Below are 16,610 nucleotides of genomic sequence, written 5' to 3'. Positions count from 1 at the left end.
TTCATCCTTCAATCTATGGTGCTAGTTTTTGAAATTTAAAAACTGCTCATGGTGCAACACATTTTCACCACTGAATTCTGTCCCCTTTTTTTTTTTTTCTTTGGGTTTACAGAAGAGCGACACAGAGTCTGTAACAAGCTCAGAGCCACCGGTCCTGACAAGAAGCACCAGCCAGGACTCGGAGGCCAGCACAGTGGTAGGGCACATCCAACTTAGACACTGTGCACTTTATTCCTATCTATTCCACACCTACACAGTACTTCACAATATTAATTGTAGATTCCAGGATGATATTTTTGGTCCAAACCATTTAAAGTATTTTTCCTTGTATTTAAATAAAACATGAAAATGTGGGTGGCATATTGTTAAGGCCAGTTTATACTTCTTCGTCGAATAGACGCCGAAGCTTACGCATAGCCACGTACCCTACACCGTAGCCCATGTCATTGCCTGACGCACACCTCTCCAAAAATCTAACTACACTTTTTGGCGACGCAGACCGCAGGAACCATGAGTGGTCAGCTTGGTAGCATTGCAATTCCTCTTATGCAGTTCAAGTTTGTCCTTCTGCCTGAACCGATTCAAGGGTCGTACAGTCCATCTCCGACACATTCTCTTATTTTTGTTTTGGTAATTTCAGGAAAAGTAACTGCTGTTGAACATCGATCAGCTCCAACTCAAACATGATCCGCTTAGTTTAATTTGCTATTGTTTATAGTGGGCTGCACCAATGAAGAAGAAGAAACTCAACACAGTAGAACATAGAAACCCCATTGCGAACTAGCATTATGTTAGTGCAATTGCAGAGCGATGGAGACACCAACGCATAGGCTTACATCAGTTACAGCATAGATGCAAAAGTGGACTTCAGCCGTGTGTTGTTTACAAGTTGGACAAATCATTTATAGTTCCCCTTTGTTTTTGAAATGTGAGGTTGGTACATGTACGTTATACATTTATTAATTTAGTTGACGCTTCTATCCAAAGCGACTTACAAAAACTATATATGTCAGAGGTCACACGACTCTGGAGTAACTAGGGGTTAAGTGTCTTGCTCAGGGACACATTGGTGGATGTGTCACTGTGGGGAATTGAAACCAGGTCTCTAACACCAAAAGCATGTGTCTTATTCATTGCGCCATCACCACCCATGTTTGTTATGTTTGGGTTATGGATTATTAAATATATCAGCATATGTATATACAGCTTTTAATGCTTTGGGTTTATTGGAAATAGCAACCAAACATTTTTCAAACCTGACCAAATTTGTCAGGCTGAATTTTGAGGAATTGTATAAGAAAAAAATTCCACACACTGTCTATTACTTCTACTCACTTTATTGATGACGTCAGTCCTCAGACCATGTAGAGGTTTTAAATGGGCAAGGGGCAAAGAATTTCTAAAAAGAAACTATTAAAAATGTGGAGTCTTGCGTTAAAATACTTCATGTATGTAATTCACATAACTGCGCTGATGGTGGATACACTATATACATATGTGTGATGCTGTCAGACTGTGTGGAATAAGATTATTTCAAACTGTTTTATCAAACTATTAATATGAATGCCAAAAGGTTCTTTTATACCAAACCTTCTGCATGTGAAGCACCACTCGTGTATTGTTCTTACACCTGGAATTTAAATTTTTCAGATAAGCAATAGCTCTGGAGAGACTCTCGGCGCTGACAGTGACCTGAGCAGCACAGCAGGAGATGGCCTTGGTGGGAGAACTGCTCTTCACTTAAATCAGTCCAGAGGGACTCTTTCTGACAGTGAGATTGAAACCAATCCAGCCACCAGCCAAGTGTTTGTATGTATCACTCTGAGTGAAATATGTATATGATACAGTTCTTACTTCTACTATGTCTTACTTTAGATAATAACTATCTTAAAATAAGACAATTTCATTACAAACTTACTCCATTTGAACGTGGCATGAATTACTAACTCTGCCTTAAGTTGATTGGATTTCAGGATTCCCATCTATACCATGAAAACAGAGATTGCAGACTAGTTTTCCACTACTTAAAAACACCTGAAAGTTTAATGTGCTGGGAAATTGTTGTTGTGTTTTTCTTTTGCCAAAAATGAACTGGTGTGTGTGAGAATACTTTAAATTAGCAACATTTGTTTACATTTCTAAACACTCCTGTACATGTGGAAAAATCCCCTCTCACTCCAACTGTCCTCTCCTGGCCTACGACCATCAAGTTAGGCAGGAAGAGGTGTTGAAATCAGTTCTACAGCCCTTCTATGTAGGCATCTGTCTGTAGAGAATTCCCACTGAGGAGCAGACCAGGAGTCTCATAGACTAGCTGGAAGCATTGCTCGCCTGTGGTGACTTTGAGATCCCACAGTGATTAGTAATAGTTTGAACTGGGTAAACAACGTGTAATTTTGCTTTGTTGGATAGTTTGAGAATACATTTCTATCTTTAATAGTGTTAAGATTTGTTAATTGCTGTGTAAAAATATTTAGTAGTGGTTAAGTTGTTACATTAGTAGGTTTGGACTTTTCTCCTGTTGTCAGACAAAACTTCCTTATTAAAAGAAGGGACTGGGACTCGTCAGCCTTTGTTCATTTGTCCTAACAGACAAGCCATTGAGTTGAGTAGTATTCTCAGAACCAGACTATCCTACGGATAATAGTATTCGACCTGGATAATCTACAGTATGCAACATAGGTCAAATGATGAAAATAGGACAAAAACGGATGCACCAATACTCAAAATACATGAAATAGAATTTTGGGTCATTGGTACTAGCTGTTGGATTACAAACATGACGTTGACCTGTTTCCACAGGGAAAGACCCACACTCTGAAACCAAGTGCAAAAGATCATGCACATACCATGGCAAAGGGTGCGCCTGCGCAGCATGTGGAGGACATCAGTATGAGGATTTACCTTTGTGAAGGCCTTCTGGGTATGTTCTGCTCTCTAGTTTGCTTCCTCTTATAGTTATGTCAAACAGCGGACATTCTGATGTTTCAAAAAACATTTCCTTCCACTGTTCCCAAAAAACACTTATAAATCTCAAATCACTCTAAGTATGAGATTATTCTGCATTACTTGAACACTTTTGTTGTTTTTTTTTAAAGAAAATCTTTTGAGCCTAACAACTGGAAATATTAAAGGGTACTTACATTAATGTAAAGAAAGTGTTGGTGGATATTGTGACCTCACTCCAACTTGTGCAAACTCGTGCTTTGGTTTTCCTTTTAATGTAACCACGGTGAACTTTCACTAATCATGAAAAGACTTATTTTTAAGAGCAGGAAGCAGAAGTCAGACATGTGATTACAGTAATGTCAAATGTTTATTATGTAACAGTGAACTTAACATGTTAAAAGGTGAAAGGTTGTACACTGATGTTTGTTTTGTGAAGCAACTTTACATAATGTTATTGTCCAATTTTACATAGTGTTGAATTAGCACTACTGAGTGAAGTGGAAAGTTGCTGCTGTCTGAGAGGTTTGGCAACATGTGCATGCATGTGAAAACAGAATAAACGTTAAAGGAATGGAAAGAAAATAGAAAAAAATTTGAATACTGGATATTTATTTGCGCTATTGTAAGTCATGACTGCAGCTTCTGCAAATTAATTAGTAGTGTGTGATTTGTATATTTGCTAAACAAAATTGATTTAATTTAACCTAAGTTAAACTACAGTCTTTAAAGATTTTAGATGTAACAATAAGGACTTAAAGTCAATGTTGTATTTAAACAGATCATAAACATACAGCATCTTCACCACAAACCACAGAATTACTGCTCATCTAATTGACTGTGCAAAACATTTATATTTTGAACAATGACATCCTGTGTATAAGTGCTGTTGGCTATAAATAAGTGAGTAAATGAACCTGGTATGTTTTGTTTGTCCTTGTTATTGTTCCTCTGGTGTGGTTCTCTGCTCGCTCTGCTCTTGTTGTACCATTAAACCTACTCACCTCTTCGCCTAACCCTCTCCTGCTCTCGCTGCTTCTCATTCCTCCTGCTGCTCCTCCTGGGAAATTCTTCCAGGCCGCGATAAGAGCTCCGTTTGGGATCAACTAGAGGATGCTGCCATGGAAACCTTTTCTCTAAGTAGGGCTAACATCTTGCTTTTTTCTTTTTCCTGTGTGTGTGTGTGTGTGTGTGTGTGTGTGTGTGGGAGGTTGGGGAGGAATGCATCAATTGTTCATACGGACTAGCTCTGTGTTTAATCTTTGATGTGATGTGGGTTTTTCCTGTCCGTTGGTGAGCTGGACATCTATGTGTTTTTTAACATGTGATGGGGTGGAAAATTTAAGCTATCCTACAGAATTTGCCTCACAGGGATGTCAAAGACAGGTTTGTGTGTAAGAGTGTGTGAGAGAGAGAGATGTTCGTTCACTGTCAACATTATTTTAATTTCTACCCACCAACATTTTTCACCCAGTTTTCTGACTAACTTTCATGTTAAAGCTTAACATTTCATGGGTTTGCATACTAGATGAGTGCATGTTGCCTTCGAGTGCTGTCAGAAATGTAATAATGAGTTGAGCACACTCAAATGAGCCACCAGCTGGTTAACAAGATTGGGAAATATCAAGTTTTCCAATGAGTTACTTACATGTGATAGAGGTAGGGAAAATGAAATTGGCTCAGCCACTATTCTTCTTATTTTGCATCTTGAGATGATTGATGATCAAGATGATTTGTGTTATTTCTTTTATGCTTAAAGTTGTGCATTTTTGGTTTTAATAACGTTGTCCTCCTCAGTCCGTATTAAATGTGGGGTAAATGATTCTGGAGGAATCCAATCCAAATTTCAAAAACCATGATATAGAGCAAACAATGACACAGCAAGTAATGTAACGTTAGCGAGGTTGTGTGTTATCAAGCTGTTGCTACAGTGCTGCAAAGCTAACATGCAGAGAGGACGAGACCGTTTCCCAGAGCCAGCACACCAGCTCCATACAGTGATACTCACAACTCTCCTGCTACTATAGCTAACATCACAACAACAGCATGTCTTGTTATCTGGAAAGTAAGCTGAATGTCCGTGGCCAATTGATGTAACGTTACCTGACACAGAAATCATGGCTGGAACAGTGTTGTGTGGCGGGGTGCAGGCCACTTTTTTTGTTTCCCATTTACAAAGCCAGGGTTGTGTACAAGATACTGTACTAGATTTTTTTTTTTAGAGGAGATAATCGCTGAATTTGACAGAAAGACGCTTAATGAAGTAGAATCACTTACCCCACCTTTAACTTGTGGTTCCAGGAAGGTTAAAAAGACCAGCACTTAAAACAGAATCAGATACCTCTATACATATAAAATTTGCTGATTTAAAAAAAAAAAAGGTGCTATTAAAATAATTGTGCTAAACAACAAAAGTTAAGGTTTTGTTGGAGCTGTTAGTTGTCAGGGTTTTGTGTAATTGTACTTACTGTTGTTCTCACACATGACTATAAACTGCTTGTTCATGCTCAAAGCTACAGTAAAATGTTACAATATCAATACCTCAATACTTGCCGAAACCTTGTTGTAACTGTTGTCAGTTATAACAAGCTGTTGAAAGCTGTAGAAAGCAACGTGGAAATGCAAACAGTAGTTGGATATAATTTGTATTGGAGAATCTGCTCATAAATAAAAATAGAGTTATTTTGGTGATAATGTGTCTGAGAGGATTTACTTTGGCTGGTATGAAGGAATGTGTTCTTTGGTTTGGGTTGTGTTTGAATGGATCAGCTGTGTTGTTGATGAAACTGTCAACCTTTGCACATTTTAGTAGCTACATGTGTACTCTCTCCTTGTTTTCAGGTAAAGAGCGCTCCACACTGTGGGACCAGATGCAGTTCTGGGAGGACGCCTACTTAGATGCTGTGATGTTAGAGCGTGAGGGCATGGGTATGGACCAGGGACCCCAGGAGATGATTGAAAGGTTCAGTATGGCTGACGTTACTCATACTGTCGGATTTCTTTTTTATTTATTTTTTTGCCATGTAGCAACAGCTTTCTTTTTTTTACTAGATGCAATAACTTTGTAATTCTGGTCCTGGACTATAAATACTTGCTTTTCTGTGTGTGTTTTTTATTATCAACACAGATACTTGTCGCTAGGAGAACACGACCGCAAGCGTCTGGAGGATGATGAAGACAGACTTCTGGCCACCCTGCTGCACAATATGATTGCATATATGCTAATGTTAAAAGTACGGAGGCCTGTTTGTTATTTTAATTATAGGACAACATAATTGTTTGTTGATCTATGCCGAGTTAGAGTTTTTCTTTAACCTCCAGATATCTCAACTTTTGTTCCTTGTGGATGTGTTTGTCTGTTTAGTTGAACAAAAATGACATCAGAAAGAAAGTGAGGCGTTTGATGGGGAAGTCCCACATTGGCCTCTCATACAGCCAAGAGATCAACGAGATACTGGACAAACTGCCCCAAATGGTGAAAATCTCTGTTTTTAATTCATTTAGCTCAATTTCTATTCATCCTTTTGTAATTATTTGTACTGACTTGTATTTTTTTTAGAACGGCCGTGAGCTGCCCATCAGGCCCAGCGGAAGCCGCCACATCAAGAAGCAAACATTTGTTGTACATGCTGGCACTGATACCACAGGAGACATCTTTTTCATGGAGGTACGCAAAGTCTGGACTATGTGTAATTCCTGATACTACAAATTGAGCTCATGGAAGCAGTATAAGTCAAGTTATCTCAAAATATCTGTAACTTTCCTCAGTGCTCACACAGTAGTACAGTAGAGATCATATTGTTATTTATTTTATAATGTGAATCTTGAATCATTGTTTCAGGTTTGCGATGACTGTATAGTCCTGCGCAGCAACATCGGCACAGTTTACGAGCGTTGGTGGTACGAGAAGCTCATCAACATGACCTACTGCCCCAAGACCAAGGTGCTGTGTCTCTGGAGACGCAACGGCCAAGAGACGCAGCTCAATAAGTTTTATACCAAAAAGGTCAGAAGCTGCATCTCTCTACATCCTGTACTTTTATTCACTTGAGGAGAACATTGGTTAGAAATTCAAACAACTTCTCTCTTTGCATTTTAGTGTCGGGAACTCTACTACTGTGTGAAAGACAGTATGGAAAGAGCTGCAGCAAGACAGCAAAGTATTAAACCAGGTATGGAGTGAGTGAGTTTGGTTGTTGCCTAATTTTGCTCTTTCTTTTCCTTTCTTTCTGGCTTTCTCAAAAATGGCTGTCCAGTCTGCCCTCTCAACATTTATAACCAAGTAGTCTTTATCAGTCTTATCAGGGATGCCGTAGTTTCTGCTGAGAATTTTGATTGTTGATTTAGGGGAGCAACAGTATTCAATTCAATTTCAATTCAATTTTATTTATATAGCGCCAAATCACAACAACAGTTATCTCACAGCGCTTTTCATAAAAGAGCAGGTCTAGACCGTACTCTGTGATGCTATTTACAGAAGCCCAACAGTTCCCACCAAGAGCAAACACTAGGCGACAGAGGCAAGGAAAAACTTCCTTTTAAGAGGCAGAAACCTCGAGCAGAACCATGGCTCAGGGTGGGCGGCCATCTGCCTCGACCGGTTGGGGGTGAGAGAGAGAGGGTGAGAGAGAGAGAGAGAGAGAGACTGCCTTGTTTTCTCAAATATTTTTGCTACGGCAGGGTCAAGGCAGGCCATTTACTTTGAAAACAGGAAACATTAAATTGTTAATTGATCAATAACAAAACATTGTTATTACAAAAGACCAGAAGACAAATTTAATGTGAATAAAACAAGACCTAATTTAAGTTTAATTAGATGCATATCGACCCAGACGTACCCTAATAAACAGTTTGGGAAGAATACAAGCACCATTACACCCCTGTTGTTCAGTGTTGTGATTTTATTTTCTGTTAAAGTCTTATTTTGGAGTCAGTTTAAGACAACGAAAGAAAGAAGACGTTTCTGCCCCACGTCCCAACAGCGTGCACCATTTTTTTTTTTTTTTTCCCTTCAGGTCCAGAGCTGGGTGGAGAGTTCCCTGTCCAGGACATGAAAACTGGTGAAGGTGGACTGCTGCAGGTTACACTGGAAGGGATCAACCTTAAATTCATGCACAGCCAGGTAAGAGGCCAGTACCACAGCAGAGACTGCTTCTCATCTCACACAAGGGCATGAAAATAATAATAATCACTCATGATGAAGCGTTCATCCCGTACTTCTGTCCGCATTTCTGCTCATCTCTCCTGTTTGCCTCATTTCCTTTCATCTAGTGACGTCTTCCTCTATTGTCATTAAAAATAAATCTTAGCCAAAATGTTGGTGGTGACTTACAACATGTTTGATTAGCATTTACTCACGCCTGATTGTTTCCCTTTAGAGGAAGAATTTCTGTTTTTGCCTTTGCTTTTTTTTTTTGCTTTTTTCTATTTGTTTGTGTGTTCATATGCATGCATTTCCCAAAATATTAACACATCCTTCCACACAAGTATTTATTTTATTTTATTTTTTTTCATCTATGGAGCTCAAACCTCATTGTTCATTTACTGTGTGGGAGGAGAAGTGTTAATGCGTGTGTTGCGCATCAGTGATAAGACGGATGACCTTGAGCAAAGACTTTTCATTAATAATTGGCTATTTAATAGCAACTTTCACATTTAAGTTTGGACCCTTGAACATCGTCATGTGTTGTCTTCACATCTGCGTAGGTAGTCACAGTCGGGGTTTGTATTTTTCTTCAGGTTCATTAGAATGTCAAGCTGTGATTGAACAATGTGCTGTAGAATAGTCTGTGCAGTGAAGTGAAAAGATCCAGAAACCCATTGCAGCTAGCAGATGCTTTGTACATTTTGAGCATCTTAAAATCAACAAAAAGAATATGTGAGGTGTTACTAAAGTGTAAAAAAAAGACTGAACAGCAATATTCCTCATGAGACATCCAGCATCTTTAAACTGATTTCTCAACAGCAAAAGTAATTTGAAGGGTCAGTTAACCAAAATTACACTTCAGCTCTAGTTGTATCTAGCCTTGCACAAAGTTTTGGTTGAATGCAGTCCAGGATTTGAGATATTTGTCTCTGATACAATGGAGGTGAATAGTGTCTCATTTGTGGTGTTCACCAAACTTAATTTCAAGTATTTAACAGCAAATATATCCTGCTTACTCTGGATAGACCTCACTGCGGAGAGTTTTCATTGGAAATCCTTTCCACCAAACAAATACTTCCAACTGAAATTAAATGCTTATTTTTCTGCTACAGCATACACATTTGCTCTGTAAAAGTGTGTAGCACTACTATGCTGTCCTTTGAGAGAAAATCAGTAACCAAACGTGAGAAATGTGTACTTTTTTTACATTTACTGTTTCAGTCTTTTAGCTCATTGTTTTGATTTTGTGGCCCACAATTTTTACTGTTTTGGTTCACTCTCAGTGCTCTCGTAGTGTTGTTTTAGGCCACAGCATGCAGCTCTCTTCAGTGAAAAAGCTCCAAATCCACTGTACACTACCTGTCCACCTCCAAATGGCAGAACATATAGTGAACATGTAGGAGCATTTAGCAGTTTAAGAGACAGATATTTCCCTCAGGAGTTGGTTGAGAGTGCAACGAGCTAAAAGGAGGATGAATGTTGGACTGCCATTTATCTCATCGACAGAAAGTCCAAATTAATGCTAATCTTAAGAATTGTGTCTGCTGGATGTGTAAATAAGCAACTATTAACTACTACTTAACTACTAAAAGGTGATTGTGTGTTGTGTTTATAGCTTGTTTCTGCAGTCAGTGCAGGTTTAAACATATTTTCGTTGCTGTGAGCATCACAAAATATTCCATTAATCTCCATTATAAAATGAAAACTTTCTGCTTGCCCAGATATAATGTATTTTTATAATTTGGGTGAACCGACCCTTTTACTTGGATGTTGTTATGATTATTGCCTGCTTTTCCTTGCTGCTTCTGCTTTTTTCTGCCTCAGGCTCTTTCAAGTAGAATGTTTGCTCTTTGTATTGCAAGGGGTAGGGTGCCACATTTTTCATTTCCATTCAAGCTGAAAACAATTAACCTAAGAGATGAGCTTCTCAAAGATTCCCAATGTAGAGCACCGCATTTCTAGAATGAACGATTTTCACTGGCATTTCTGGTACACTTAGTTTGGGAGTATTTGCAGGTCAGCTGAAACGTCCTCACAAATAGTTTCACATTTTTTGAGTAAAACAGTTTAACCAAACCCTCAGCAGGCGCTTTATTCAGCACTGGATGCCACTCGTAAGACTTTATTAAATTTATAGTATTATAGAGAGTGAGCACTGGGTTGGGTCCTGGGCAGCTCGGCAGTGAGATGGTGTCAGAGGTGACATCCTACATCATAGAGGGATTTACTGTCCATCAGTGACTGCCCTTATTTATCTGTTCTGCTGTGTAAGCAAGTAGTGTTGGTGCCAGCCCTTGTTGCTGGAGGAGGAGGCATGGAGGGCTCTGGGGGACTGAGATGATTTAAGTCCAGGAATACAAAGGTGAATCCAGCTCTCAATACTTTAGTCAAACCTCTAGTCCTCTTTTTTTATTTCTCTCTCTCTCTCCTATTTTTTTTAGTTTTTGGGCTGATTCCTCTTGTGAAGGGTTTTTCAGATTGGCTCTGTTAACTTCTTAGCTAGATTCTTGATTTGAATCCGTACGAGGCTCCTGTGGATAGCGCCCTCTCGGAGTGTCGTTGAGTGCTTGTGCTCTTCTGTCCGATAATAATCCAAACCATTTCTCTCCCATGCTCTCTCCCCCTGCAAGGAGCGGAAGGTACACAACCTCTGCTGTGTTTGCTTATTAGCAGTTACATCTTATTGGGTTCCTTTTGTTTTCTCTATCTTTTCTTTTAACTGTTGTAGCTGTATGGCAAATCTAGTTGTGTCCTTGTCTACATTTTATATGGAACTTCCATGTATGCATCATATGGGCCAGAATGCATCACTGAGCATAAAAATAAATGTTTTTTTAAACTACCTTTGCTGGTTACATCCAAATAACTATAAATGTTCCAGTTCTGATATACTTCATTGATGAAACAAGTCATGTGGAATTAGTTTTGAGCAGACTAAATGCATTTCTTCTCATTTAACCGTCGCCCATGTATGCGTTTGATCATGGAAACTTCTCATAGTGTGTTTTTCTTTTCTTTCGTTAGCTGTTTAAAGCTTGCATTCCGTGTGTAGTTGTTTTTATTTTTTTATCTTTCATACTGAATAAAACAAGTTTAACCTGGTTAATTTTTAAATATGAAGTGTTTACTTTTCATCCAGTGTTGTTGAGTTAATAATGTTGTGTCTTGTTTTGTTTGTTTTTTTGTTTGTTTTTAGGTTTTCATAGAGCTGAGTCACATTAAAAAGTGCAATACAGTGAAGGGAGTCTTTGTCCTGGAGGAATTTGGTAATTACACCATCTATTGATTCTAGGCCTGTACTTGGCACGGCAGTAACTCAGCTTCATGGCAAATGTATTGACGAGAGCTAATAAGGTTTCACTAAATTGGATACTCGCTCTCCTCAAGGAACACTGAGACACTGATGCCTGTAGGTGATTAAGTGAGTGATGAATTCTTCAGAGCATGTGGTTTTCTTACAGTCACATGGCACCACTGACGTTTAGAGCAAGTGACGTTTCATTTAGTTGACAAAGAGGGACAGAGAGCTGGTGAGAGAAATAAGTCAGTGTAACAACAGAAGTGTGAGTCCAGCTGCCTTTTGTGCACAAATAGAAATGAAAACGTTCCAACATAAGAATCGATGTCACTTCTTGTGGTAGGGGTCGATGCATAACTTATTGTAAATTACTTTTAAAATTTAAAGCATGAGGATTGGATCACATCTACAAGTCGCCATTTTAGGGAAAACAAAATAGATTCTTATAGGAAATTGTTTAGCCATTTTAAAATATGAAACATCTTCAGTAGGATAAAGATATAGAATGCAACTGGCTTTAACCTTTAAGAGCATTGGATAATAAATATATTTTTAAATGTTTTCCTGCGTAATCCGTAAAAGATTTAGTCTGAAATTAGTAGCAAGTATCAAACACAACAAGACTCGACTCGTAAATGAATAATATTGGGCAACAGTTACAAATGTTTCACCTAGCTGTGCAGTTACTTGTTAGGTATCCTAGAAAATTAAAATCATTAATTGAACTTAAGCAAAGCATAAGAAGTAGTTTTAGCTCTTACACTTCTCCATTGCTCTGATAGAATCAGAAAAACACATTGTTTAGACATTTATCGACTACCTTAATTTAAAAAAAACAGCCTAATGGAGAGAATAAAGCAAAGAGGTTTGTGTTATAGTTCAGGCTGCTTCCATGTTTTAGACAGTAGTGAGCAGGAGTGTGAAGGGTCAGTGCACCGTTTACATTTCTAGGAAGAAGTCACAAAATACGACTTCCAGTATCACACTGCAGTATGTGATGGTCAGAGGTTGAAGTTGAGTACCAGGCTGGGTTACTGTCGTGTCTCTGTGCTGCTTTTTGTAATGTTGCCCTCATCTTTGCCACTATGAAAACCTTCATTCTCCAGCAGGTAAAGTGTTGTCACCTTTCTCCTTTCTTATTTAAACTAATTGCGTGCAGAATATATTTCCTCACTCGATCGTTGATTAATTTATCCTTTCTTGTACCATGAGTACTGCTTCCTTCATCACTCGCTTTTCATTCCACCCCAGACCCCATCTCTCATATGGCCTTGATTCCCTGACAGTCTGCCTCTGTATCTCATCAAGTGGAGATCTTCGGTGGGACTGTTGTTTTGGGTGGGCGGGTGGGTGGGGCTAACATTTCCCTGTCCCTTCATTTGTCCAGATCTCAGCCTCCTCATCACTGCTATGGGTTTACAGTTACTAATGAAAAGTCAATCTGTTCGTCCGGGGTCAAAGGATTTTGGCCTCTCGTAGCTGCTTTTCTGTGATGTCTTTCAACTTTGAGTTCACTGGGGTGGAGGGGACGTGTTCCTTTTCTTTTCCATATTAACTTTTCAACCTTTGCAGCCTCTTGTTATAAGATGTATGTTTTTATTTGTACCTTTTGTGGGCCATGAACATCTCACCAACAGTCCTAAGCTCAGATTTATTTTTTAAAAACAGTTTAACCTTTAGCTATTTGCATGGGCCTTTTGATTGATTGTTACTCAGCTGAAAGACTGAATCTGATCATTTAATTAGTATTCAGCATAACCAGGATTTAATTTACCTGAAACTAAAGCAGATGAGCCACTCTTGCCCTTGTCACCCTCTCTGTCTCAAGTTCAATGTACTTCTGACTGTTGAAGTGGACTCTTCTTGGCCCACATACCATTTTACACCTTGTTGAAAGTCCAACCCCCAAAGCTCTCAAACATTGAAGTTCCTGCTGCCTTTGAATTCTTTGTTTTGTCTCTTGCACCGGCATAGTTCCTGAAACTAAAGAAGTGGTGATCCACAAGTACAAGACCCCCATGGTGAGTCCTCACTTCTTCTGTCAGAGTCAATACTTGTTTTTTTCTTTTATCAGTGAAGGTAGCGTAGAAGTCACAAGGTGTGCACAGCAGAAATGTCTCACACAATTTGACATTTGTATCTGTAAACATGACAGACATTACTGTGGAGGTGCACTCCGATTTTAATCCAACGGCTTATCAGACGCCAAAACACTTCAGTGGTTTGGAATACTATGAGACAAGATATACAACTCAAGTTATCCCGGTGACAATCATTTTACCCCCTGTCTCGACAATCACAATGTAAATAGCAGAATCACTCGGGTTAAAAAGCAATCCACCAAGATTGTGCGCTTGCATGTATTTAATTTTCCAACGCTGTGCTTTGTTGGACGATGTCGCACTGCCTTGCAAATGTTGAGATGATTTTAAACTGGAACTGCGCTTGAGCTTGGAGCTTATTCTGAATGAGACAATGAAGAAGCTTTAGCAGCTGTAAGACTGGATAGTTTGGTACCAAATAATCATTAAATGTAACTGTCGTCTTGTTGAGGAAACTGACCACTGAGGGGAATTTCACAACAACTCTGTTCACACTTCAAAATATCCACACACAGTAATATTCTGTTGTGAGTACCAACTAGTGTTGATAGGTTACATTACAAAGAAACAATGCACGGGTCAGTCAGAACGTAGGATCTGTGTGCTCTTCATGCTGTCTACTTAGGGGCGCTGTGGAGTTTTATTTACATTGAATGTTACCAAAACACACTGTATCCCATAAAACATTTGCAGAGTCGATTTATAAGAAATTTAAATGTGCATTTTTAAATTGCTCCACTTCTCAGTGTTTTACTGCCACCAACTATCGATCAGCAGAACATCAGGAAACTGGGAGCAGGAATGTGTACCATAATGCCAGACACACTAACGTATCACTTATAGGAACATTGCTCCATAGTGTTATCAATGGTCAGAAGCTCCTACAGGGTTACTTTTTAAATGCTCAAGTATGCAACAGTCCATATTTCTACAGGATTTAGACTGAGGGGAGCCTCTTGTCTAGCTCTGCTCCTTGTGTATTTTTTTTGCTATACACAGATGTAACCTCCTGGGTCATTATCTTACTCATGGTTAATTCTTCCTTTCGCAGGCACATCAGATCTGTTATTCGGTCCTCTGCCTTTTCTCCTACGTGGCGGCAGTGAAAGGGAAGGAGGCAGAAGGAAAACCCAAGATTCTGTCACCGAGACCCCTTCCTAGCTAGTCCTACACCCCCCCCCCCCCCCCCCCCCCCCCCCCCCCCCCCCCCCGCCGCCTCGCCTCTGTACTTGAAATGGCATCTCAGCTCTAAAAACCAGACTTCTGACAATCCCTAACTTTATTCTAAGCACACAATTTCTGCCCCCCTCCCTCCTGTATATACAAGCCTAAGACCCTGCTGTGTACACGTGTTTGGTCCGTGATGTTGTGTAAATACTTCCAACCCCTCATCGCTGTTGTCCTGATGATCATACCATCTAGCTAAATGTTTGCCTGCTCCTTAACATGGGAGGACAGACTCCCCTCGAGCTCTTCCCCTCAGTGTGAGAGTCTTCTATTGTTCCAGCTGCCAAGTCCAAACTGTTTGTACCGATAGGAGATGTGAGGGATAGCCCCGAGGCACAGAGTGCATGCAGGTCCCGTGCACAGCCTTGACATTCACTACAGATTATATCCCCCCCAACCCCTTCTACCTGTCTCCATAAGACCTGTGTGAGTTATTCTGTGATATGTTGTTGCTGTAAAGTTCCAGTCTGTCCAAGTTTTAACTGGTTAGACATCCAGAGTGCAGAACGTCCCATACTGAAAATACTACTGTACATTGCACCTGAGCACCGCATGTAAACACTTCTTAAAAGTGTTTGAACCCTAAAATAATGTGAGTGTTCTCAGATGTGTTCTCCTATGTCAGCCCGCCAGGCTGAATTACTGTTCTAGTTCTACTGTAAAATTTATCGTCTGTGGTCTGCTGTTATCAATTGCATGTTACTATGAGGATGAAAAATAAATATTATATATATATATTTCTATATATAGTATTTATTTAATATATATATATATATATATATATATATATATACATATATTGACTGTACATTTCTCTGGAAAAAAAGATGTTACAAATTGTTGGTTTGCTAGATGTGCAATACTTAAATAAGTAGTTAGCCATTGCCAGAGCCAGGTTTTCTTAAGTTAACTGGTGTTCACAGGGTGAAGAATGTGAGAGAGAACTTTTTTTTTATAGTACATATTGATTGAAGTGAATGATGACTTCAGTTTTCCATGACTGTGTATTTTTTTTGTTTTTTTTTAACAAGGTAAATCCACTCCGATTCACATGGCAAAAAAACAGCAGCTGTATTGTTCTCTATGGGTGCAAACTTTGGACCATTTTGCACTCAGTCCGAATCCCCAATCAGTGATGTCATAGCAGGTGGTTAAAAACAGCAGCAGCAGGTGGAGGCAGGTGCTGCAGTAAACCTCAATGTCATCTTGTCACAGCTTTTCAGTGTTGCAGAGACTTTTTTCCATTAGAATTCAGCCACTACAAGCCATGTTAAATGTGTCTTATAGTCTAAATTGTTTGCGATACTGTTGGTACATGTTATTTTTCAATTTGTCATAATCAGTATGTGCTGTTAGTGTGTCGAAATAGAATGACATGGAAACCAAACCCACCTGGCGAAAACCGTGCGTTACATTATAGCGAGTAATGTGTGAGTGCAGAAGCGCTGTTGTTGATGCTGTTACTTAGTCCTTAAAACCACCAGCAATTTTTTTAAATTCCATGTAAAGGATCTCATTTAGTGACCTGTCATCAGCTGTACGTTTGTTGACCTGTAGCTGTAATTCTTTTTTTAAATTTTTTTTTTTTTTTTTTATTGCCACATTCAAATATTGTCAGGTAAAGTCAGGAGTTCTGGGATACTGGAAATTTCCCACAGCTCTGGCATGTCAACAAACTAGGGGCAAAATGGCTGCAAATCCTCCATCTCTGGCAATTAAGTCAATTCAACGAGTTTAAAAAGTAGCTATAAATGGCTTGTAGCTGTTTGCTCATGAATGAACCACTTCAAATAGTTAATACGACAAAAGAAACTAAGTTAGGCAGCTGGTGACATGACTACAAAGAAAGCGGTAAAAGAATAATACACGAATACGAACACCACATTCTCCC

The 16,610-nt window shown here is 39.2% G+C and overlaps 1 protein-coding gene across 1 annotated transcript in view; it reads left to right on the top strand.

The window, feature by feature from the left end:
- Positions 1–14,678, top strand: part of madd (MAP-kinase activating death domain) — a 51,593-nt gene extending 36,915 nt beyond the window's left edge. Inside the window, exons 26-35 of the mRNA XM_046032628.1 lie at positions 5,788–5,908; positions 6,074–6,179; positions 6,311–6,421; positions 6,506–6,613; positions 6,788–6,952; positions 7,046–7,118; positions 7,962–8,068; positions 11,289–11,358; positions 13,365–13,411; positions 14,544–14,678. Coding sequence (XP_045888584.1) covers positions 5,788–5,908; positions 6,074–6,179; positions 6,311–6,421; positions 6,506–6,613; positions 6,788–6,952; positions 7,046–7,118; positions 7,962–8,068; positions 11,289–11,358; positions 13,365–13,411; positions 14,544–14,657 — 1,022 coding nt within the window. The 3' untranslated portion in view covers positions 14,658–14,678. The remainder of the gene's footprint in view (positions 1–5,787; positions 5,909–6,073; positions 6,180–6,310; positions 6,422–6,505; positions 6,614–6,787; positions 6,953–7,045; positions 7,119–7,961; positions 8,069–11,288; positions 11,359–13,364; positions 13,412–14,543) is intronic.
- Positions 14,679–16,610: the final 1,932 nt, after the last annotated feature.

Source organism: Micropterus dolomieu, linkage group LG20, assembly GCF_021292245.1.
Source record: "Micropterus dolomieu isolate WLL.071019.BEF.003 ecotype Adirondacks linkage group LG20, ASM2129224v1, whole genome shotgun sequence".
Taxonomy (NCBI): Eukaryota; Metazoa; Chordata; class Actinopteri; order Centrarchiformes; family Centrarchidae; genus Micropterus; species Micropterus dolomieu.
The sequence above is the reverse complement of the archived record's forward strand: the minus strand, read 5'-3'. Positions and strand labels throughout refer to the sequence as shown.